The 23,934-nt window shown below is 38.9% G+C and overlaps 1 protein-coding gene across 3 annotated transcripts in view; it reads left to right on the plus strand.

The window, feature by feature from the left end:
* The window catches only part of LOC126184675 (guanine nucleotide exchange factor C9orf72-like), a 108,985-nt gene that overhangs the window by 66,544 nt on the left and 18,507 nt on the right, over positions 1–23,934 (plus strand). For all 3 annotated transcript variants that reach the window (XR_007536860.1, XM_049927162.1, XM_049927161.1), the window contains one exon: positions 2,723–2,931. Coding sequence is in view for 2 of the 3 variants with exons in the window: in XM_049927162.1 (XP_049783119.1) it covers positions 2,723–2,931 (209 nt within the window). In the remaining variant the exon portion in view is untranslated. The remainder of the gene's footprint in view (positions 1–2,722; positions 2,932–23,934) is intronic.

Genomic DNA, 23,934 nt, shown 5'->3' on the forward strand with positions numbered 1-23,934 from the left:
GATGAAGATGATGAACTACATGGCTTGAAACCTGTTTCAATATCACTTTCACTTGTTAAGCACATATTGTCATCATTGTACTCCTCATGTACATTGTCTGCACTGACAAGCGTGTAACGATACCACACATTCCACTGACTCATCTTACAGAAACACTAATATTTCATCTGCAACTTCTTTCTCACTCTGTTCAATTCCTTGGGTTCCTTTCTTACAAAATGTCAACTTCGGCAAATTTTGTTGTACATATAATGAAATGTTTGCTTTGTTTGTCATTGCCATTGCTCTGCTTTGTATCGACACCCCAAGCACTGTAGCACTTTCATGAGTTACTCATCAACTAAGCAGTTAAACTACACTCCATGGCCTCATGCTGTTCTCACTGTTGGAGATGTCTAGTCCCGCCCCCTGTCACCATTTGCAGCCAATATTGTGGTTGCATGGTAGACAATATGTGGGGCGTCAAATGCCATAAATGTCATTGGCTTCTTGCTATCTTGCACTTGAGGGATTCCATGTCATTGTTTTTCATGTATGTAATTACAACTGTTTCTTGATCAAGTTAACATCAGTTTAGAACTTATTCTTTATCTGGACTTTTTCTGTTGTTTTCAGTACCGTACTCTCCAAATAAAAAAACTATACTTGTCAACAAAAAATGTGCTTTTAAAAATATAGACTTTTTTTTAATGCAGTCAGTGTCAGGCAAGATATTAAATTTTAATTTTCATTCCTTTTTTTTTACCATTTTATACTTTTATAGCCATTGGAATATTTAGTGGATCTTAGCTCCTGCAGCTGGCAATGAAAGGGTTGGCCCAGAGAAAAAGACTTCAGCTTTGTCTACAGATTATGTAATTACTCACTGATTGCTCACAACTCACAGAATGTTTCAGGGAGAGTCTTGAGTACATAGGAAGTAAATATCCAAATTATCCTTTAGTTATAGGTGGAGACTTTAATCTGGCATCCATTGACTGGGGAAATCACACGTTTATCACAGGGGGCAGAAGCAAAGATTCGTGCAAAGTTATTCTAGGAGCGCTCTCAACATACAACCTTGAGCAATTGGCTAGAAAACCAACTCGAGATGGGAACATATTAGATATATTGACTACAAACAGACCTGATCTTTTTGAGGAAGTTAATCTAGAAGAAAGTATTAGCGACCATAATGTCGTTGTGGCTTCTATGTCAGTGGAAGTTGCAAAAAAAACCAAAGAAACAGCGTAGAGTTTTCTTGTTTGGGGAAGCAAATAAGTGTCATTAATGAATATCTCCATAGTCGGCTCCAAGCATTCACCGCGGGACACAAAGATATTGAGCATCTTTGGTCGTAATTTAAAGGTGTTGCCCACCATGTGCTAGAGAAGTATGTGCCTAACAAAAATATAGGGGAGGGAAAGGATCCACCTTGGTACAACAAACAAATTAGGAAGTTGCTGTGAAAGCAGAGAATTTTGCACAGTTGTTTTAAACGTAGTCACTGCTCCGCTGACGAACAGAAATTATGCGAAACGAAAGCAGCTGTCGGAAGGACACTGAGAGATTCTTTTAACAAATTTGTTAAATAGTGTCTTACATGCTGTTCATTCCTGTTTGGGTTTTCTGTTTTAGGGTTTTTTATTACAGGAAGTGTAAGGTCAAATCTTAAAGTGTTGGCACTTGGTCAGCACCCTAGTCCTCACTGATTACGAATATTTGTGAAATGAAGCAAATTCTTATGCTGAATGTTCATTGTTATTGGGTATTATTGACATTATTCTAATTTTGATATGTTGTAGTACACAGTTTTTGTATTTCAAAATTTTCATAAAAGATGCAGAGGTCGTGTTGTGCATTATGTCTGAGCCATGTAAATATTGCTCAGATGGATTGCTCTTGAAATGAAACACACATTTGGGCCTGAACTGAATTTATCCAAGATTAAGGAGTCATCTTCTGTGACAGTGCAGTTTGAGCATCTGACTGTGCTGCATAGAAGTCTTGTATTAAACACTTTGTACTGCAAGGGAAACTGCAACAGGATGTATTCAGCCTCAGGACAAGAACAAAGATTTATTTGGAGGACAGGTAGTAGCACGAGTTCAAACAGTTACACAAACAGCTTGGAGAGCAATGTGCTGTAAGTATATCCTGTCATGTGAAGGATGATAAAAAACTTCACAAGACTCCGATGTCCTTTGTAAGGAAGTATTCTCTATTTTTCAGTTTCTAATTTGAATCTGTGACAACTGTGCAAGTGTTAATCTAGTCACATTTCATTTGCTTTATACAGTGTGATTGGGTGTTAAAGACATGCTAATGAGAATATGTAAAGTGGACCTGCTTGAGAGAGAGAGAGTGAGTGAGTGTGTGAGTGAGTGAGGTTTTTCCTTTACCTCCTTGCACTTTGATCTCGATAACTACTATTGACTAGATGTCTTTTTCATCCATACTGCCTTCTTAGTCATTGTCCGAATTTCATCCTTTTATTCAGTGTGTAGCTGTAGCATAGTTTCTCACTTCATGTGTTTCTGTCATAAAGCCAGTTTTCTGTTTGCATGTTGCTGTTGAATGGTTTCGAACTCTGGTGCTTTTTATTTTCTATATACTATCTTGATATAGTTACTGATAAATTTGTTTGCATCCTTTTTTAAGTTGAATGTGTTTCTTTAGTAAATATTCTCTTTTGTAATTTGATGTTTTATGGAGTTTCTTATGTTTCCTTATTGGTTTCCAGGGTCTTCTTTTGGATGAATTTGGATGCAGAGAACTCTGTTCAGCAGAGCTTTCATCAAATCCATATCCTGTTACTGCAATTGATTTAACCCAAACCTCACAGATTGGTGCAGTGAAACAAACATTTCTTTTACCTTTTAATTCTGATGGTTGTCTTGTAAATGCACAAGGCAGAGTTCATGCTACAGATGACGTAACAGGAGTTCATGGGTAATCACGAGTAAAATTATCTGTGTGTATGACATTATGATATAACCATACATCTGTTGTGGCTCATTTTTAGAGTTCTGTACCTTAATTGGTACAAACAGAACACTTATAGGATCACTTTGTGGTCCATCTGTCTCTCCATTTTGTCAGGAATGGATAGAGATAGCAAGTTGAAATATATGAGAAATACCAACGTCTATGGTGTAAAACGTGAGCTTCTAAATCAGTGCAATAAAAAGATGTGGCCATTTATGTGACACATTTTGATACTTGCAATCTCACTCATCAAAACCTATAGATGAACCATATGTCATACACAGTTAAGTGCGTACAGACCTTCAGAGTGTGAGTCCTGCTCACACTTGTCCGGTTTTTATGTACAGGTGGCAATGTAAATCTTTAAGTGTGCCACAAGTTTATATTCTTACTTCTATTGCTATGTGATAAATAAAATGATGTGGACATGAGGATAAGCAAATCTCCAAAAATATTCAGGAGTAATACCTCTGTTCAATAGAGATCCTGAGAAAACATCAGCTTAAAATGCATCATTTCTCAAGTTGTTAACCGTTATCAACAGACCCAGAACGTAATTCATATTTTAGTATCATTTAATTTCTATACCTACTGAAGTATTTTACAAAGTGAATGTCAAATGTTGGACAGAGACAGGGCTGTAAATCGTTATGTACAGGGCAAATGTAGATGTGCTGATGTATGTATGATATATGGTTGATGTAGATGCAGCTGACCCGAGAAACTTAATAACACATACAGGATGTTGATAACACATACAGGGTGTTGCCCATTGCTGAAAGAACTGAGGCAGCATGAGCTACCACATCTGCTTGGAGCAGAGCCATTTTCCTTCAAGGGCCATTCAGAAGTCCACTGTTAGTCAAGTGTCAGGGAGAATAATGGTCATCATGTTCACAGTATTTTTGATCGAGCAACATATGGCCCCTCAGGTCATTCTAAATGGGGAGCACCTCAGGGAGCTCAGCATTCATTTTCAGGGTACAGGCTTGGCAATCCCAGGTTTCTCAAGCTGGGAAATAGTGAGCACTGCCATACATCTCCCGTAAGACCTGGACACATTTCAGTAATCACTATGCTCTATGACAGTGGAACATAGTTTGTCACAGGGAATGGGGATCTTTGCGTAACTGCCTGGACCGTGAGTATGGTAAAAACCTCTATAAAAAAACTTAATCTCAATGTGGGGTGCATGAGACGTGGCTGTTGAGATGGAACCCTCAAACTTATTCTTTTCAACTCCCAGCAGAATGATTGTACTGCTGGTGAGTATCGATGCCCGTTGCAACAAGAGGACTTGTGACAAATACTTATGTTTCTAGGAATGTAACATGTGCTACTAGACAGCATGTGTTTCTAATAATTAAATGGAAAGAGGGCAGGATTGGAGAAAGTTTCACCTTTCTACATTCTAAATGGTTTAGAGTGTATAGCTGACAGTTTAATCTCTGTAAAGCAGTTGTGCATTGGGGCACCATCAGTTGAAACATCTAGTTGCCAACAAGCAATGAGCCTCCAGAACGCTAAACACCTCAGCGAATATGCAGTTGGAATGAGCTACGCGAGTTGAAATGGAGCTACGCGAGTTGAAATGGAGCTACGCAACGCCTTCAACTACAGCGAAGGTAATGCATTGTGCACAGATCTTGTAAATCTTCTCAGAGAGGAACTGCAAGATGAAGGGATCAGGAAGGTGTCACGGAAACACAAAATACAATGAAATTGGTAGATGGCGAACTAGTCAGATCGGATTCCTTTATCCGTACATTCAGTAGCACAATACTTCCAGAACATATCGAGGCAGGTTTCCCTTGCTTAAATGTGTGGCCTTATTTCCCCATCTCGGTGTGCTGTTTTTAATGTCACTGCTTTGGGCACACTACTCTCTGTTGAAAGTGAGAGGACACTAACAGCAAGTGTGGTAAGGTTACACATAATGGTGTCGTTTGCTCATTTCCTCTGCAGTGTGTAAACTGCTCTGCGAATCACCCTGCCCGAACTAGACTGCAGCGTCTGTCCTGAAGAAAAGAAGATATATGCGCTCAAAGCAACAAAGCGCATCCTGTATAATGAGGCCAAGAAGATCTATAGGGCCACTGTTACAACTTCTTCTTTTGATTCAACTCAGCCTATTTTGAAAGTTGATCCCTCTACACAAATGGAAAATGGAGCTTACAAACACACACACACTGTACATATTTTTACCTTTCTGTATTACATATTTGTGGTGGAAAATGATGCAATCCACTAACATTCGTATTCAATTAGTTAGTGTGTGTAACAGGATCAATACTGCTGTGTGTGAGTGTGATCCATGCGGATGTTACTATGATAATAAGAGATGTGTAAATGCTCTTCTTGTATTCACCTGGATGTAACAGTCATTCTCCGTGGCCAGGGCCGTGTTGTGCTGTACTGGATTGCAAAGTGTCAGTGTTCGGGCCAAATGAGACATAGTTTACATTGACAGCAGCACCGGCTTCACGTGTCACATCACCGGCTATCAGGAACATCGACTTCAGTGACAGAGCAGGCGTGTGACATCAGTGTCTGTGGAGACAACAGAGGCATCAGCAACAACAGCATCTGTATGGTTATGTGAGTACCAATAAAGCAAGGGCAAGGCATCTCGTCCACATAGTATGAAACTTCTGAACACTCAGAAACAAGTAATGTAGAGTTAGACGAACTTGAAGACATAATACAATACATTTTTGAAGACATAATACAATACATTGATGAGGAGCTCGGCGTAACCACAAAGGTTACTGCCACAAAAGTACCCACTCATTGAGAAAGATGACACACAAAACTGACTGGGCACAAAGAATGCCTAGAAAAGTTAATACCAGGCTTAGGGAGGGAAACAAATCAAGATGGTCCGGTCGTTTGCTAGTGTGGCAGCCACTGCTCCACTCGCTCAGGTGGCTGCCACAAAATCAAACATCAAGACCACACAAATCAAGCAAGCTACCTGAAGAAAAAAAAGATCAGAATAGAGGAATAAAGACAGCAAAGAGTGTAGTCATAATTGAAACCGAAACAGAAGAGGAAGTCAGGAAGCTGAAACAAAATTTGGAGCAAAATAGAAGTATGATATGCGAGCCAGCCAGGAAGTGGAGGCCAAAAGTGATAGTGTAGGATGTCCCAGTTATCATGCCAGAAAGTGAATTAACTGATTCATTGTATGAACAGAGCCTGGAGGGAACCACCTGTAGGAAACAGTTCTTAGAAGAAACAAATGTTAGGTTTAAAATAGGTCCATGGGAGAAGGTGACAGTAAATTATATGTTGAAGGTAATCCACAAAATATATATATATATATAGTTATAATAGAAGGAAACATTCCACGAAGGAAAAATATATCTAAAAACAAAGTAGATGTGACTTACCAAATGAAAGTGCTGGCAGGTCGACAGACACACAAACGAACACAAACATACACACAAAATTCAAGCTTTCGCAACAAACTGTTGCCTCATCAGGAAAGAGGGAAGGAGAGGGAAAGACGAAAGGATGTGAGTTTTAAGGGAGAGGGTAAGGAGTCATTCCAGTCCCGGGAGCGGAAAGACTTACCTTAGGGGGAAAAAAGGACGGGTACGCACTCGCACACACACACATATCCATCCACACATATACAGACACAAGCAGACATACACACACATATATATATATATATATAAGTACATTGTGAAGTACTGTAAGGAAAGCAAACCAGTATGCTCCTGCTGTGGAGACTGACTATCTGAAAAAGGACTGTAACAATGGCAAGCAAGCTCCTGTGTGCATCCCATGTGCAAAAAGGAAGAAATCGTGTAGTCAACAAGGTAAAGATTGTGCAACACACCGAATTATCTTGGAATGGGATATTCAAAGAACAGAATATGGATTCTGAACCATTAAATAATGTGCTAATGAGCATCACAGGTAACCATAGTTGAAGAAAATGAAACACTGTCCATGAAGAAAATCATTAAACCTGAGCCCATTGATAGGATGGATTATTATCTTTGTAAGAAACAAAAACTTCTATCAAAAAGAAAGCAGGATGCTTGAAGAGCCAAAAGATTCTTGTCCAGTGTGAAGGGTAGGACAAGAATAGACATAGCGAAACAAACTGGAAACCTGGCTTGCCATATAGACAAGGGTGATAATAAGATAAAAAATGAAAAAGCCAATAATAAGAATAATAGAGAGGAGTTTCTGGAGGTGGCTACGAAGAAAGGAAAACAAGGGACGGACAGCATGCCTATCTCTAGACAGGAAAGACTTAAAGAACATACTCTCAGTACTCTCAAATTCAGAAAAAGCTAAGTTCAAAGAAAGCAAGGTGTGACAGCGTCCAAAGCATTATTGTAGCAGAATGTGATAACCCACAACAGCCAGTAGAGGGAGATTATGAAAATACACACATCATAGAAGAACCTACAGACGGCAACAGGAATTACGCAAAGGATATAAACAGTGATGGACATGACATGAGCAATTGAAGAAGTTTATGTCTGGGCCTGCGGCCTGTTTACAGAATGTGTGAAAACACAATGAGAGTACTAAATTGGAGGAAATGCTTGTGTTAAACATATAAATAACACACATGGTTTGGCACATTCATTCAAACAGTTGGACCATAAATTTTCCCCTCACAGAGGAAGCTGATCGTATTCAGGTCAGTGTCAACTTGCCTACAAATACAGAGGAACTACAGACCGTAATTGACATCATCTGTAAGAAGAGGCAGAAAACACTTGATATTGAGCATGTGTACAAGCAATCAGTAGTGGCACATGACTGAATTATATATGATCATAGATTAGAATGACCCCATAGCTATGTGCGCACTAGGTTCCCACAGCATTGACATACAATCAACTTGCACCCCAAAGGCAATGAAATGTAGACAAATGATTAAAATTGGCCAGATAAATGTGCGCAGTGCTAAGGTGATTCAAAAACTCAGAAAAGTATTAGAAGATATGAACCTACACACATTATGTATACAGGAGCCATATTCCAGAAGTGGAGCATTACCCAACATGCCAGTTACAGCACAGATCATATCATCAGGTCGTCATCCAATGGCCTCTGTTGTATTGCCAGATGAAGATATAACAGTGACAGAGATATATCGACTATGTGACAAACATGAGGTGACAATAGAAATAACGACTGCCTGAATAAAACTTCACATAACTAATCACTATTTTCAATGTGGCCAGGAGATACAACCACATATAGAAAAGCTAAAAACTGCAGCAAGACTGTCTCGACACGAAAGACGTTTTCATAATGGACACAGGTGTAAAATCAACATTGTGGGATAGTAGAGTAACTGATGAAAGAGGACTCTACCTTCTGTACACTGTACAAGAACTTTACTTTCACGTCACGAATAGGCCTCTTGAAGTGCCTACTTTTCAAAATCACACGGGTGGGGCAGCATATGTAGATATCACCCTAGCAGACTCAACAAAATGTGACCACATTGCAAACCACAACTGACCATTATCTCCACAAAGCAAATTGGGAACTTTTAAAGGCAGAATTTGAGATGCGACCACTGCAAGGAACTGGGTTTGAAGTTGACACCAAAGCTGACAAATTGCAGGTGTTTCTGACAGCACAAAACAAGGTGGGTCCCAACATTTGTTAGCAAATTGAGAGGGTTTAAAATTCCCTGGAGTCTCACCATGCAGTGACAATAAAGGCTGAGTTTCTACTGAACAATCAAACAACAATAGAAAGAATTTCTACACCAAATAAGAATATAAAAATGAGAAACATACATTAAGCACCCAATGGTAACAGATGTTGGGGTTTTCCCCACCCAATGGTAACAGATGTTGGGGTTTTCCACACAAACTTGCAACAAGTGAGGTTTTATCACCAACTGTATTTTCAACTGGGATATATCAGTACAATGCTTACTCAGAACTCTGTTGCTAGACAATATGATGATCGAAGAGACAGGATGCCATCAGCATCTTCACTCTGAATTACTAAAACAGCATGTGAATAATAGTGTTGTGATTCCTTTTGTCCAGGAGGAAGTGAGACTAGCTGTAATGAAATTAAAAGAGAAGAAAGCACCAGGGCTAATAGAACTATGGCAGAAGTGTTGCATCAGCTAGTGGACCAAATTGTACCATATATAATAGTGTTATTAAAACAAATACCTTTTGCAGGGATGGGTGCCCAGAGTCTGGATGATCTCAAATATCACTGTACTAAAAAATAGGGGAAGGCAAAGACCCAAGGAAATTGAAATCTTACAAGCCAATTTGTTTGGTAAATGCTCTAGCCAAAGTACAGCAAAAGCTGCTATGCCGCTGCCTTGAGGGACCACAGACACACAATAGGTAACAGACAAAAAGTACAGTTACAGGCATAATGATTGATATAGCTGGAGCATTTGATAATTGATGGTGGCGTGCCCTGTTGAAAAGACTGAAACAGATGGACTGTGCCAAGTGGCACTATAACAGCCTATGAGATTACTGCACAGCCAGGCAGGTGCAATTAGAATGTCCTGGAAAGAAAATTATGAAAAGCATCGCCACTAGGTGCCCAGAGAGCTCTGTTTGCAGTCCAGAGTTCTGGGATGTTGGCATAGGGGCATAACTGAACCAGATTCAGAGTATAACAAACACTAGAGGGTGCATCACCTACACAGCAATCTGCGATTACAATATCTGCCAACACAAGGACTAAATTAGAGGAAAATAGTAAGTTAGTTCTTGAAAGACTAAGTAGCTGGTGCATAGAAAACAAACTAATGATAGCAGCACACAAAACACTTTATATGTTACTAAAAAGAACATTACCAAAATTGAGAAACCACACAATCAGAATAAATGACCAACCTGTGAAAAGAAAAGAAGTACACAGGCACCTTCATATCAACATCAACGAAAAGCGAAACTTTCACACATGTAGAAATTGTCTGCCAGAGAGGAATTAAAATCCTAAAACAAAATAGTAACAGTTGGGCAAAGAAGTTTTCAGCTGCCACTAAGTGCGGTAAGAAGATACTAAAAAGTGATGCTAATTGTCATTGCGAGTATGGGTTGAGCAGTTGGATGCATAAAGCCAGAAAGGTATGGGCAGCACAGGCTGTGTGCTGACTGCAGAGTAGTATACTTCTGCACCTGAAAGGCGCGTATAGAATAATGCCGACTGAGGCACTGCTGGTGATATTAGGGTTGCTACCTTTGGACCTAGTTGTAAGAAAGGGCAAATCTGATAACGTAACGGAGATACTGGCACAAGAGCCACATCAAATAAAAAAATAAAGGTGTACATTGATAGAGAATGGCAAGAAATCTGGGACAGTGCAGAAATAGGAGAACAGAACTTACCAGTTCCTTCCCAACAAAAAAGAAACATCCAGAATGTATATATTCTTCCAAACAGGGGAGCTGTACACCACCTTTTGGGACATGGCCTATGTCTTAGCTACTTTCTGGAAGTACAACAATGCACCACAGACACTTGTAAATGTGCAGCAATCGAGCACCCTGGAACACATCATCTGGGAGTGTGCCATTAGACAATATGTTACAGACCAGGACAGGAACATCTTTGGTGATACACCGGTGTATAACATAATTAGGAATGAAGAACTGTGGCATAATCTGAACTCTCTAACAGCTGAAGTATCAGCTTATGAACTTCAAGCCTACGTAACTGAAAGACGGTCAAGAAGAGACCATACATTATGACAATGAGACACACCATGACAGTGTATCCACCTGCAACAACCTTCTGGAAGCAGGGAGATGAGCCTCAGGAAGGGCCAGGAAGGACTTAGTGCAATTTCCCAATTTCTGCACCTCAGGTGGCACAACAGCACAGCCCCTGTGAATCCCGAGTTGTCTCTCAGTGCACCGGGGGCCAGCATCGAGACAAATGACAACTCTAGTTTGGTTCTGATACCAAGTACAGTAGTGTAGTGTAGTGCTATATAATGTAGTGCTGTATAGCAGTGTAGTACAGAGTTATAAATTGTAATCTGCACCAATGACCAAAGGATAGTATGTATATTTTTTTTTCCTTTCTTCTATTATAAGATTTTTTTTCTAATTCTCCCACCTCCCTGAAACACCATAATGGTTAGTTGTACTAACACATTTAAAATTTTGTTAAAATATTATGTGATATATTCATGCCAGTTCATGTGCAACATTCGGTGTATTCTCGTATCTAGATAACAGACTAAAGGAAATGGCAAATAAACAAAATGTCGGCATTTGTCAGTGCTGTTGTAAAGGCACTGATATTCTAGAGCCCATGTCCCTCTCCCCCACGGGGTCTCGGGTTTGATTCCCGGCTGGATTGGGGATTTCCTCTGCCCGGGGACTGGATGTTTGTGCTGTCCTCATCACCATCATCATTCGTGACAGTGGCTAAATTTGATTGTGAAAAAATTGGACCGCGTAAGAATTGGGACTTTGTACGGGCGCTAATGACCATGCAGTTGAGTGCCCCACAAATCAAACATAGTCATACCGCCATGCACATAGGACGAGGTCCTTCTCCCTTGTCTTCAAATAGGACACAGCCCTGTGATGCATGGCTTTGTGCTCCAGCAAGAGCACACTTCGATGTGTGGTGCTTGTGATGTGTGGATCACAGTGCACCACAGTTTATTAGATTGTGTTTTATGTTCAGACCAGGGGACACCAGTTCATTTGCTGACAGATTTGCCCTCCATTGTAGCTGACAATCAAATGAATATGGTATGGTTTTTAAAGGTTTTTGGTGCGATTTTTAATGTTTTGTGAAATATCCTATTTGTTCCCTAAAATTTTATGGAGAAATTTTTAATGTGTTATCTGGGTGTCTGGCTCATCCATAGTTTTATTAGCCAGTCACATTTTTCTTTATAATTACTTCAGTTTTTCTCTTATACTACTTGGGTTTTAATCGCCAGTTTTAGAACATCTGCCCATTTTATGCTATCTTATAAAGGATGTGAACTAGTGTGATGGTGTGGATGTTCATGAGTGAGGTTCAGGAAGAGTAAATGTACTTATGTAAGACTTCCTCTTCCTAGTTTTATGCCATTTTAACTGCATTCAATTCTACTTCTATTTGTAATGGTTCTGATAACTTCATCGTTGAGAGCCAATAACACAAAAACAACAGCAGTAGCAGGAGCATGTGATGAAACTCTTCAGAAAAATTGGAGCCCAGGGCATTTGGGGGTTACATCCAAGATACAGCAGAGCTTCTGCTGCCGCCAGCTATTGTACTGTTACGCCCCAGGATAGTATTCCCGGCAGACACCAAAAATTCATACAGGTTCAACCTTGGCAGCTCCCAACCCAAACTGCCAGTTTCAGTGACCAGTAGACTGCCAACTAGGGAAAATGCTGAGTGAGTTGCAGCAAACATGGAAGCTATTGTGGCATGGGGGAACAACTGAATGCCAAAGCCTGCAAGCAAAGCATAATGAAAATGTGGAAGCTCAAAGATACTGTGATACTAGGGACAAAGCAGAGTTTCATAAGGAAGGCATTGTACAATACAAAAATAAGTGTACAGGTGTTGAGTCAACAGAAAAGAGCCTCTGAAAAGTGAAGTTGCAAAGGCCTGAAGTCACTAAGAGAACTGACTGACAGTGACGGAAAAATCAGGACACATGATATCATAACAATCCCCACTGCTGCAAAGTGCACTGGAAGTACCAATATAAATACCCCACACTTCTTAACAAATGGCTGATTGCCGACTACCCACTGCGTAGTCTCCTCCCTTGTGTCAGTTGCAGTGAGAGGGAAGGCTATGGAGGTCAATCCTTGGCATACCTAGATGTCTTTGATTGTCTATGGAACCACGAGCCCAGCTGGAAGGACACTGCTCTACTGCCAACTTCCGAGCCACTGCTGATGACGTCGCTATCACCCTGCAGGTATGCGGTAGGTTTGATCTGCGTGACCTGGACACTGTCAATCATCTGCCTTCGTGAGGGGGAGCACTGCAAGCTACTCATCCCGTTCCTGTGGCAGACATCGATGCTGCCAGCTCCTGCACGGAGGCTGAGAAATGCCGCTGTGAGCCACTGAATGCTTCAGGTGGACCTGAGACCCAACTCCTGAGTGTAAACCTTAAATGACAATGAGAGCACTTACGAGATTGATATGTAGAGTTGGAGACAGCCAGAGTTCGGCTGTCCTGTGACGTAGCAGCCACCACCCAGCACTTCACTGTGCTGGCAGTACTGAAAGATTGAGTGTGCATTGGCTTTCCATTGCAGACAAGATTCAGGGTTGGCTGAGGCATGGTGCTTTGAAAGACAGTCCTGTATTATTGCCGAATAAATGTGTTATTGTCTGTGATGTTTTCTTGGTGCTCACAAGTGTAACTAGGTCCTTGCCACTGCATCCCGCTCGGCTCACTTCTGAAGAATGTAGGAGTCTGGGATCAGACTCCTATAGTATGCTCAGTGTCCAACAGCTGCAAGTTATAGCTTATGTTGGCACCATTGACTCCTGTCCAGTATAAAGACAATTTCTCGGTAGCTTTCTGAAATGAAGACCGCTCTCCTCACTTACGTCACTGCTTAAACAAAGCTCAAACTGCAGCCACAATTTTTATGGAGGACATAGCTCTGCTGTGCAATTTAATAATGATGGCATCCTCTTGGGTAAAATGTTCCAGGAGGTAAAATAGACCTTGGCTCAAAACTATTTGACAGCACGTCACAAACTTGGTACCTAAAAAAGTGTTGATATGTTGTCTGGGCAATGGCTTTTCAAGGAAAAAGGCTTTATAAGAAAAATCAAAACAGGTCTTCTTTGGATCATAGGGTGGACTGTTAGATCCGTTACTTGCATTGATGGCTTAGAGAACTGGGAAAGAGAACTGGATGAGTTAGACAGATTGGAAATTAGTCGGGGAATACAATAGAGACGAATGGTAAGTTTGAGAGCTGAAATAGTGAAGGCAGCTGAAAAGTGGGGAAAAAGACAAGGTGAAGCAGAAATCCTTGGATAATATGAAATAATAAATTTGGTTAGTGAAAAGAGGAAATATAAAAATTCAACAGATGCTGGCAAGAGGGAAGACAGGCATCTGAAAATAAAACTGACAGCAAGCGCAAACTGACAGTGCAGGGTGGTGAGAAGAGAAATACAAACCGGCGTGGGTAGGACTATAGGAAAGACAGAGGTCACTTGTAGAAAAAAGAAACATTGGAGAAATGAGAAGTATGAGGGGCGTTTGAAAAGTCCGTGCAAAATTAAAAACTACTTAAGTGTTTGGGATAAAGCTTTTTTATTTTTCGACATAGTTCCCTTAGACTTATACACTTTGTCCAACACTGTTCAGAATTGTTGATCCCTTCCGAATAACAGGAATTGTCCAAGACTGTAAAATAGCTATTGGTTACTGCAATCACCACCTCGTTTGAATAAAATGTTTGTCCCGCCAGCCATTTCTTCAAATTGGGGAACAAATAATAGTCTGAGGGAGCCAAGTCTGGTGAATAGGGGGGATGTGAAACGAGTTGGAATCCTATTTCCATTAATTTTGCGATCACAACTGCTGAGTTGTGTGCTGGTGCATTGTTGTGATGGAAAAAGACTTTTTTTTGCGGTCCAGTCACCGGCGTTTTTCTTGCAGCTCGGTTTTCAAAAGGTCCAATAACGATCAATAATAATCACCTGTATTAGTTTTACCCTTTTACAGATAGTCGATGCGGATTATCCGTTGTGAATCCCAAAAGACAGTCACCATAACCTTTCTGGCCAAAGGAATGGTTTTCGCCTTTTTTTGGTGCAGATTCTCCCTTAGTAACCTATTCTTTAGATTGTTGTTTGGTCACAGGAGTATAGTAATGTATCCATGTTTCATCCACATTGACGAAATAATGCTTAAAGTACTGCGGATACTTCCTGAACAGCTGCAAACCATCTTTGTAACACTTCAGACGGTTCCATTTTTGATCAAGTGTGAGCAATCGTGGAACCCATCTTGTGGATAGCTTTCTCATGTCCAAATGTTTTTGCAAAATATTATGTACCCGTTCATTCGAGATGCCCACAGCACTAGCAATCTCACGCACCTTAACTCTTCTGTCATCCATCACCATATCATGGATTTTATCAATGATTTCTGGAGTTGTAACCTCCACAGGCGTCCAGAATGTTGAGCATCACTTGTGTCCATATGGCCACTCCGAAAATTCTGAAACCACTTGTAAACTCTTCTAATCGAAGGTGCAGAGTCACCATAGTGTTTATCAAGCTTCTCTTCAGTCTTCTGAGGTGTTTTGTCTTTCATAAAGTAATGTTTAATCACCACACGAAATTCTTTTTCGTCCATTTTTTGACAATCACTCAACTTACTTGGTGTGTATTCTTTCCAAAAATGCTACTAACTTAACATGACCTGAATACATGCACATACAAAGTGTGCTGGACCAGACCGGGTGAAGCATTCAACTACTTGCTGTTCACAAGGAAGCTCAATTTCTAACAGTTCTAATAAAATGTGATCCCTCAAAAGGTACCTGCACACACCTGTCCGTGGGTTACATTCATGGTTGCCGCTAGCAGCACAACACAATCCATCATGAAGTTTAGCACTGACATGCTGACTAATGGCGACACACACCAATGAGTGAGCGAATCTCGAGGCAGCTCCTGGGTCACTTATATAGCCTTACAGCAGTCTGGCACAGGCTGTGAAACAGAATGAGTGCTTCTAAACCGTTGGCACACCTACCTCAGTGCTGTAAAAGTTCTGTGCACCATAAATATCTAATAACTATCCCAATTTGGATTGCACTGACTTGTTAATTGTTTCTACTGTAGATCCGTGTTGGAGCATTTCATATCTATATCATAATAAACACAGTCGGTACTATTTCTTAAATGGAACTTTGGTATTTACCATCTGAACTGTCTATTCAGTTGTTGCTGTACCTTTTCCAAATTACATCAATCTTTTTGACACTTAGTATGTCATAATCGTTCTCTAGACAGAATATTTTGCTGTAACCTCTGTGTTCTAGTTTATACCTAAATGGTGGATTATTTGTTATTGTTTTCTGAGTTCTAGTACAAAATTTAAATTTTCTTTAAAAACTCAATGATTATTGAAGGTAACTTAACAGAACATCAAAATTTTAATTCTGATAATGGAAAGCCCAGCTTAAAGTATCAACAATTATGAAAATGATAGATTGTTACCCACTGTACATATTACAAGCTGAATTGCAGACAGGCACAACGAAAACTGTTACACAGTGAGCTTTCGGCCACAGCCTTCTTTAGGAAAGTAAGGAAAAACACACACACACACACACACACACACACACACACACACACACACACACACACACACACACACACACACAGAGAGAGAGAGAGAGAGAGAGAGAGAGAGAGAGAGAGAGCAGTCTTTTTGTTGTGCCTGTCTGCAACTCAGTATGTCATCTTTATGGTGATCAGCAACCTGTCCTTTTCGTAATTACTAAAATTTTACCTCTCATTCTTTAAATCCCATTAGATGTAAAATTTTCTAAAATGTCAGTTTTTGAGGAAACTATTTATTTCATGATGATTAAATTCCATATTTCTGACTTCTATATACTTCATCATTCTGACAACAAATTACATAATTATAACACTACCAAATTTTTTTGTTACACGGTTATATAAACCTATGTCAGCTGCACCAATAACCAGAGTTGCACACTAGGCTTGACCTTGGGACTGGGTGGAAGAGAAATAAGTGCAAGTACCCTCCTCATCCACACCCACCCCCCCAATCCCTGTTGCTAGGCAGCTAAAAGCAAATAAGAGAATGTTGAAAAATGGATGTAAAATATAGCAAGAAACTTGAAGACAGTATTATGGAAAGGGGTGAGGAACAGATGAAAATGTGGTGGGAGATATGATACTGCAATAAGAACCTAACAGAGTGCTGAAAGACCTGGGTTGCAACAAAGCACCTGGTGAAGATGACATTTTGCAAGAATTATTAAGATCTTTGGGAAACCCAACTATTACAAAATAGTCTTCACTTAATATGCTGGCTGTATGAGACAAGCACAATAGCCTCAGATAGCAAGAAGAGTGTAATAATCATAATATCAAAGATTATCACCAGATCGTCATTTTAATAAGGAAGAACTTCAAAACCTGGATCAAGATCAGTCTGGGTTCTGATGAAATGCAAGACTACATGAAGCTATACTAACTCTGCCACTTACAGGAAAGGTTGAAGAAAGATAAACCCACATTTGTATATTTAGAAAAGGCTTTTACCAATATAGGTTGAAAATCAGAAGTCATTAGGAATAAAGCACAGAGAGTGAAAAATAATCTTCAACTTGTACTGAAACCAGATTTGTTATAAGAATTAAGATATACAAATGAGAGGCAGTAGCTGAGAAGGGAGTAAGATACAGTTATAGGTCATCCCCCATGTTACTCAACCTTATATTAAGCAAGTATTAAAGCAAACTAAGGTGAAGTTTGGAAAGGGAATTTAATTTCAGAGAAAAGAGAAAAAAAAAGTAATTAGTTTGTCAGTGACATTGTAATTCTATCAAAAGGTGAACGACTTGGAAGATCAGTTGAAAGAAATGGATAGTGCCTTGAAAAGAGGCTATAGCATTAACATAAAAATAATAAAAGAAGTGAACAGAATATAGTGGAACTAAGTTATGTAATTTGAGGGAAGTAGATTCTGAAATGAAATGCTTTATGTCGTAGATGAGTTTTGCAATGTGGATAGCAAAATTTGGTAGAAGCAATGGGGATATAAAATTGAGACTGGAAACCCCAAATATAAATATAAATTTTAAGAGGTATTTTCTGAAAGTATTTGTCAGAAGTGTATAATCCTTATTTCACTTCCGTATAATGCTAAACAGTACAGATAAGAAGAGAAAAGAAACTTTGGCAATTTTGTTCCAGCCCCCCCTCCACAGCCGAGACAAATTTCATGAACAATAAATATCCTTCTATTTTGAAATCACGACTTCTTGATTTTTCAACTCTGTAGACATTTTTGAGTGGGTGGCTAACATATGTACCAGATGTAATATTGTTAAAATAAAAATATATTTAAAATAAAATAAAAAATATTGTGTAGTTGAATGAGTAAGAAGAGGACTTAGTATAACCCTTCCAAATGCACGTACTGGAGCTACAGTCAATGTGCTTCTCAAGCCACAATGAGGGAGAACAACGTATTATAAAACATTTTACCACATAACCAGGCTTCAAAATTACAGATGTGGCATCAAATGCGTCCTACACAGCCATGGTCCGCCCCATTAGCTAAATGGTCAGCACATTGGATTGCCACCCACAGGAGCCAGGGTTCGATTCCCGGCTGGGGTGGGGGATTTTCTGCCTGAGGGACTGGGTGTTGTGCTGTCCTCATCATCATTTCATCCCCACTGTCGATGCACAAGTCGCCCAATTTGGCATCACACTCAATAAGACTTGCACTTGGCGGCCAAACTTCTCATCTGGGAACTCCTGGTCACCGACGCCATACGCTCATTTCCTTTACACAGCAGTGATGTAGCCTACCATTCACAAGGGAGATATTCTAATTTTAACAGCTAAAATCAAATAAAAATTAATTTAAAATACAGAGATGTCTGTTTTTTACCATCCAGCAAGGTCATTTACCTGTAAAACTTTGTCAATTGTGCTAAACATGAATAGTGTAAGTTAGCATATGAATAACTTTTTTAAAAAAGTTATGTGTTTTTACATGGGAATTGCTAACGTCATTGTCAGCAGCTCTGTCAATTTATTTGATTGCACTTTCAACATTAACATGACCTACTGGTGTATAGGGCTCACTATCACTTAATGATCTCTCATCAGTTACACTGCCAGAAGCAGAGTTCATTTTGTTTGCAGATGACACAAGTATTGCAATAAATAGTATGTTGAGTGTAGTTCTAGAAAGATCTGGTAATGATATTTTCATGGATATTAATAAATGGTTTAAAGCAAACTCACTGACATTAAACTTCGAAAAGACTCACTATATTCAGAACCTGTAAGAGGTTTCCACCCAGCATATGCATAAAGTACGAATAAGAGCAGATAGAAGAGTTTGACAGTCTTAAATTTCTGGGATTACAACTTGATAATAAATTCAGTTGGGAGGAGCACACCACAGAACTGCAGAAACGCCTTAACAAATCTGTATTTGCAATTCGAGTGTTAGCAGACATAGGTGACATAAAAGTGAAAAAGCTTGCATACTTTGCCTACTTTCATTCCATAATGTCATATGGTATAATATTTTGGGGTAACTCTTCAAGTCAAACAAAAGTTTTCAGAGTCCAAAAGCGTGTAATACGTATTATTTGTGGAGTAAATTCACGGACGTCCTGTAGAAACCTCTTCAAAGAACTGGGTATACTAACTACTGCCTCTCTGTATATTTACTCCTTAATGAAATTTTTTCCTAAATAATATATCTCTTTTTCCAACAAACAGCTCAGTTCATACATACAATACCAGGAACAAAAATGATCTGCACAAGGACTTAAAAGCACTTACTTTAGTTCAAAAAGGGGTCCACTACTCAGGAACACTCATCTTCAATGATTTGCCAGCAAACATAAAAAATTTAGTTACAAATAAAGATCAGTTTAAAAGGAGCCTGAAAGACTTACTAGTGGCCAACTCCTTCTACTCCATTGACGAATTTTTTAATAGAAACAAATGATGTATTGTATATATTCATACTGTTATTTCAGCTTTTAAAAATAAAAAATAAAAGTGACATGTTCCACATCCACGAGGATCTCCTCAACACGGATCTATGGAACGAAAAACTAATCTAATCTAACAGTGTATATTGTAAGACATTGTAGTGTGTGGCTCGCATGTGAATTTGGTTGGTTCATCTTCAGAATATTTTGTAAACATATATTTTCAGAATGTGCATAGTCAGTCAAGTGCCATCTATGAAAGGGAAACACTATTCGACAAGAAAAGTGAGACTAACAAGCTACATAAAACAGAAGTATAGGAAAAGATTCAAAGGGACTGTCAGAAACGCATTCTTTGCTGCTGTTTGTGATTCCTGTACCAATCAACACTGAAAAATATATTTAAAGAATGGACAGCCACATTAATTCATATTACACTAATATTTGAGGATAACCATATGTATGAATATGAAGTGTAATAATCACATAGGCTCAGTTGTACTAGGAGACTAGGAAACTGCGGGATGTCTACAGAAGAGAGCACATATAAAACACTCCTATGGCCCATACCCGAATAATGCTCAACTATATAGGACCCATATAAGGTCAGACTAACACATGATATCCAGTCTCTACAAAGAACGCCGATTTGAATGATGATTGACTTGCCTCACTGATAAGACACTGTAACAGAATTATCAAAAAAATTTAACTTGCAGATATTTGAAGAAAAATATTGAATGTCTCACAAGAATCTGTTTAGAGCACTTCTGGCACTGTCTTTCTGGCCAGAAACTACAAATGCTATTCAGTCTCCTGTGCATCCATCCACAAAGATAGTGCATATAAAACTGGACAAATAAGAGCTCACACAGATGTGTATGACCAGTCATTATTAAATGACATTGCAGCAAGCTCATTTTGGAGTTACTCCTTCTCTCATTAAAATAAACTATTGTTGTAATTAACAGAATCTTCCGTCGGTTCTTGGTAGAAGAACATTATAATAAATGAAAAGCACCAGTTTGCTTTTGTTCTACAATATTACTTTTATTGTTAACTGGTTTTCAGCTTACTAGGCCATCTTCAGACATTTAACTTCTTTGGTGATAATACTCAGCAAATGTCTGAAAATGGCCTAGTAAGCCGAAAACCAGTTAACAATAAAAGTAATATCGTAGAACAAAAGCAAACTGGTGTTTATCATTTATTATTGTTGTAATTGTAAGATGATGATGATGATGATGATCGATGATGATGATGATGATGATAATAATAATCATAATCTTGTTTTTACATGTAAATTTTAATTCCTTCCTCATGCTGTATGCTGCAGAAGCAGTTTTCACATAGTTTAACTTTGTTGTCCCTATATCAAACTCTCTGACACCATTTCTCGCACAGCTGATGCTGTAAGTAGTTCCAAAGATAGGCAGTTTTGGATACATTTTAGTAGAATGCCTATCGTATCACATTTTATAAACTTCATACTTGACTCAAAAACTGCCTAAACAGTTCCAGAGCATATCCTTGAACAGACATAATTCATATCACAACTTGATGGTGGTGGATTTGCAAATAAGGCTGAAGAAAGCGAGAGGAGGAAAACCAAGAGAAAAATTTGATATAGAGAGACTAAAGGAAGAGGGTAAGGATGGTGAGTTGGAAAACACATTTATGTTGCAAATGAGAAATGGAAGAGGATGAGACAAAACCATAAGAAATCTGCAGAAGAAGTGGGGGAAAAAATGTACAAAATGCTGAATAATGAATTATGGGGAGAAACAGAATGAAAGAGAGGTGAAAGAAATAGAGAAACTAGAACATGAAGGAAAATGTAAAATGATGTATAGATTAGCTTCTGAACTAGTCTTTGAAACAAAGAAAAGCAGAATAAGTATGGGAACAGAAGGAAGTTATGGTACTATGGTTCATAAACTGGACAGACTGTTGGAAAAGTGAAGATTGCCTATATGAGGCTGATCAAAAACCAAACAATACTGATCTAGAAGAGGATATGAGAGTTGCATCTTGGAAGGAGAGGTAGAAAGGGCTTTAAGAGACATGAAGAATCACAAATCATGTGGAATTAATGGTTACAGGGAGAGTTGTTTAAGTACCTTGGGAGTAGTGGTGTGAAAGAACTAACTCATCTATGTAATAAGATGTATGAAAAAGATAAATGGCTGGATGACTTTCAGCAGTAATGACATCAGTTGAGAAAAAATGCAATGCCAAGAAATGTGAGGATTTTAGAACCATAAGTTTGATTTGTAATGCAGCAGAAGTTCTACTACTGGTGTTAAATAGAGCATTCATGGAAGACTAGAAAAAAATATGGAGAGGAACAGTACTGATTTAGAGGAGAGAAAGGTACAAGAGATGCAACTGGACTGCTGAGAATTATAAGTGAGTGATACATTGAAAGAGGAAGAGAAGTTTAGTCTGTTGTCATTAACTTTGAGAAAGCTTTTGATAGAGTACAGTGGAATAAATTAACGGACGTTTTACGGAAGAATGGTGTCAACTGGAGGGTAAGAACATATACCTACAACAGTAAATACAAGTACAAATTGGTAATGGGATGACAGAGGAAAGCCCAATTGGAAGGGGTGTGAGGCAAAGCTATTCTCTCCACCCAATACTGTTTAACATATATTTGGAGCATATTAATCAAAACACTTTCAAACGAAAAAGGGGAGTGCGGATTGGTAGCAGGAGGATAGCATGTATTCGATCTGTGAATGATGTGTTATCGACAGAGAGCAAAAAAAATTGTGACTGGAATGTTAAAAGAATTAAATAAAACCTGCAAGGAGTTTGGAATGAGAATTAAAAAGAAAAAGACAAAAATGTATGGTGATAAGTGTAAGAAAAGTAAGAACAACTATAAAGTTAGGGTAAGACACACAGAACAAATTAGTGCTTACAAATATCTGGAAAGCATAGCTACAGATGACATGAGATGTAATAAGGATGAGATTTAATAAACGATTACCAATAAGGCATTTAGTAAGAGGAGGGGGCCTCTACGTGCTTGTGTGGGCAGGGACCTGAGGAAGAGACTGGCGAAGAGCTTTATGTGTAGTGTGAAATAATATAGAACTGAGACACGGACACTGAGGAAAAAGGAAGAAAGAAGAGTAGAAGCACTCAAACTTTGGATTTGGTGGAGGGAGGAAAGTATAAAATGGGTAGACAAAGTGAGAATGTAGTGGTGAGAAGGGTGGGGGAAGAGAGAGAAATTTTAAAGGTAATCAGCTGGAGGAAACACAATTGACTTGGACAATGGATGAGAAGAGACTATTTACTGATGGATGCTACAGAGCAAATGGTTGATGTCAAAAGAAGAAGATTATGCAGAAGGTACGAAATGGTAGGTAGTATGAGGACAGGAAACAAGTGTGAGGAAACAAGGAGGGTAGCAAATGACAGGAGTGTGTGGAGGGCTACATCTGAAAACCTGCCTTTGAGCAGAAGCAGAACACTGATGACGACGACTCCACTCAGGATCAAAAGGTCTGTCTACATTTCCATTGAATGGGTGTTGTGTATCCTTCACTTGGTTCATCATTGGAAACTCACATGACAACAATAAATAACTTTTTCTGTGGTAAGATGAGAGGAGTGGCATGTTTAACGTTCCGCTTGGATGTGGTCACTGCATTGTCCTGTCATTGGGCAAATTTTTTGTAAAGGACTATAGATAAATAAGGGGAAAAAAAGAGTCAGAAAGAGGGGACCACTAAGAAAGAAATCATTATGCGATATTGAAGCTTTTAAACAGTTACAGAACAATTATAAATAATAGCTGTGTTTCCACTGTCTTAGCGACTGAAAGTGGAGTTCAGTAAGCTGTGATCTGTTGTACTTCCTCACTGCCACACAAGTTAGACAAAGCTATATCCATTTGTCTTTTGTAGATTTCTGATGGAGTGGTATAATAGTATCTAACAAACCATATTCCAGCTTAATTTACTTACAAAGAATAGTGTCCGTAGCTTAGCTGCATACCTCTCCTCTTAAAGTGACAATGTGAAGGGCATAGTTCATATTTACGAAGTGTGTTGCTATGTTAAAATGACTTCTGAATTGCGTGAGAAATTTTTGTCGCTAACTCACAGAACAATCACCTTTTGCTTAGCAGTTACTAAACTACGTGTAAGTGATTTATAATTTTATGCTCAAATGTATGTTTTCTATTAAATATTGGTTGTGTACAGAGATTTATTTCAAGGATCAATTTCTAAAATAATATGTTTCAAAAATTC

The sequence above is a fragment of the Schistocerca cancellata genome, chromosome 4 (genome assembly GCF_023864275.1).
Source record: "Schistocerca cancellata isolate TAMUIC-IGC-003103 chromosome 4, iqSchCanc2.1, whole genome shotgun sequence".
In the NCBI taxonomy this organism is placed as follows: domain Eukaryota; kingdom Metazoa; phylum Arthropoda; class Insecta; order Orthoptera; family Acrididae; genus Schistocerca; species Schistocerca cancellata.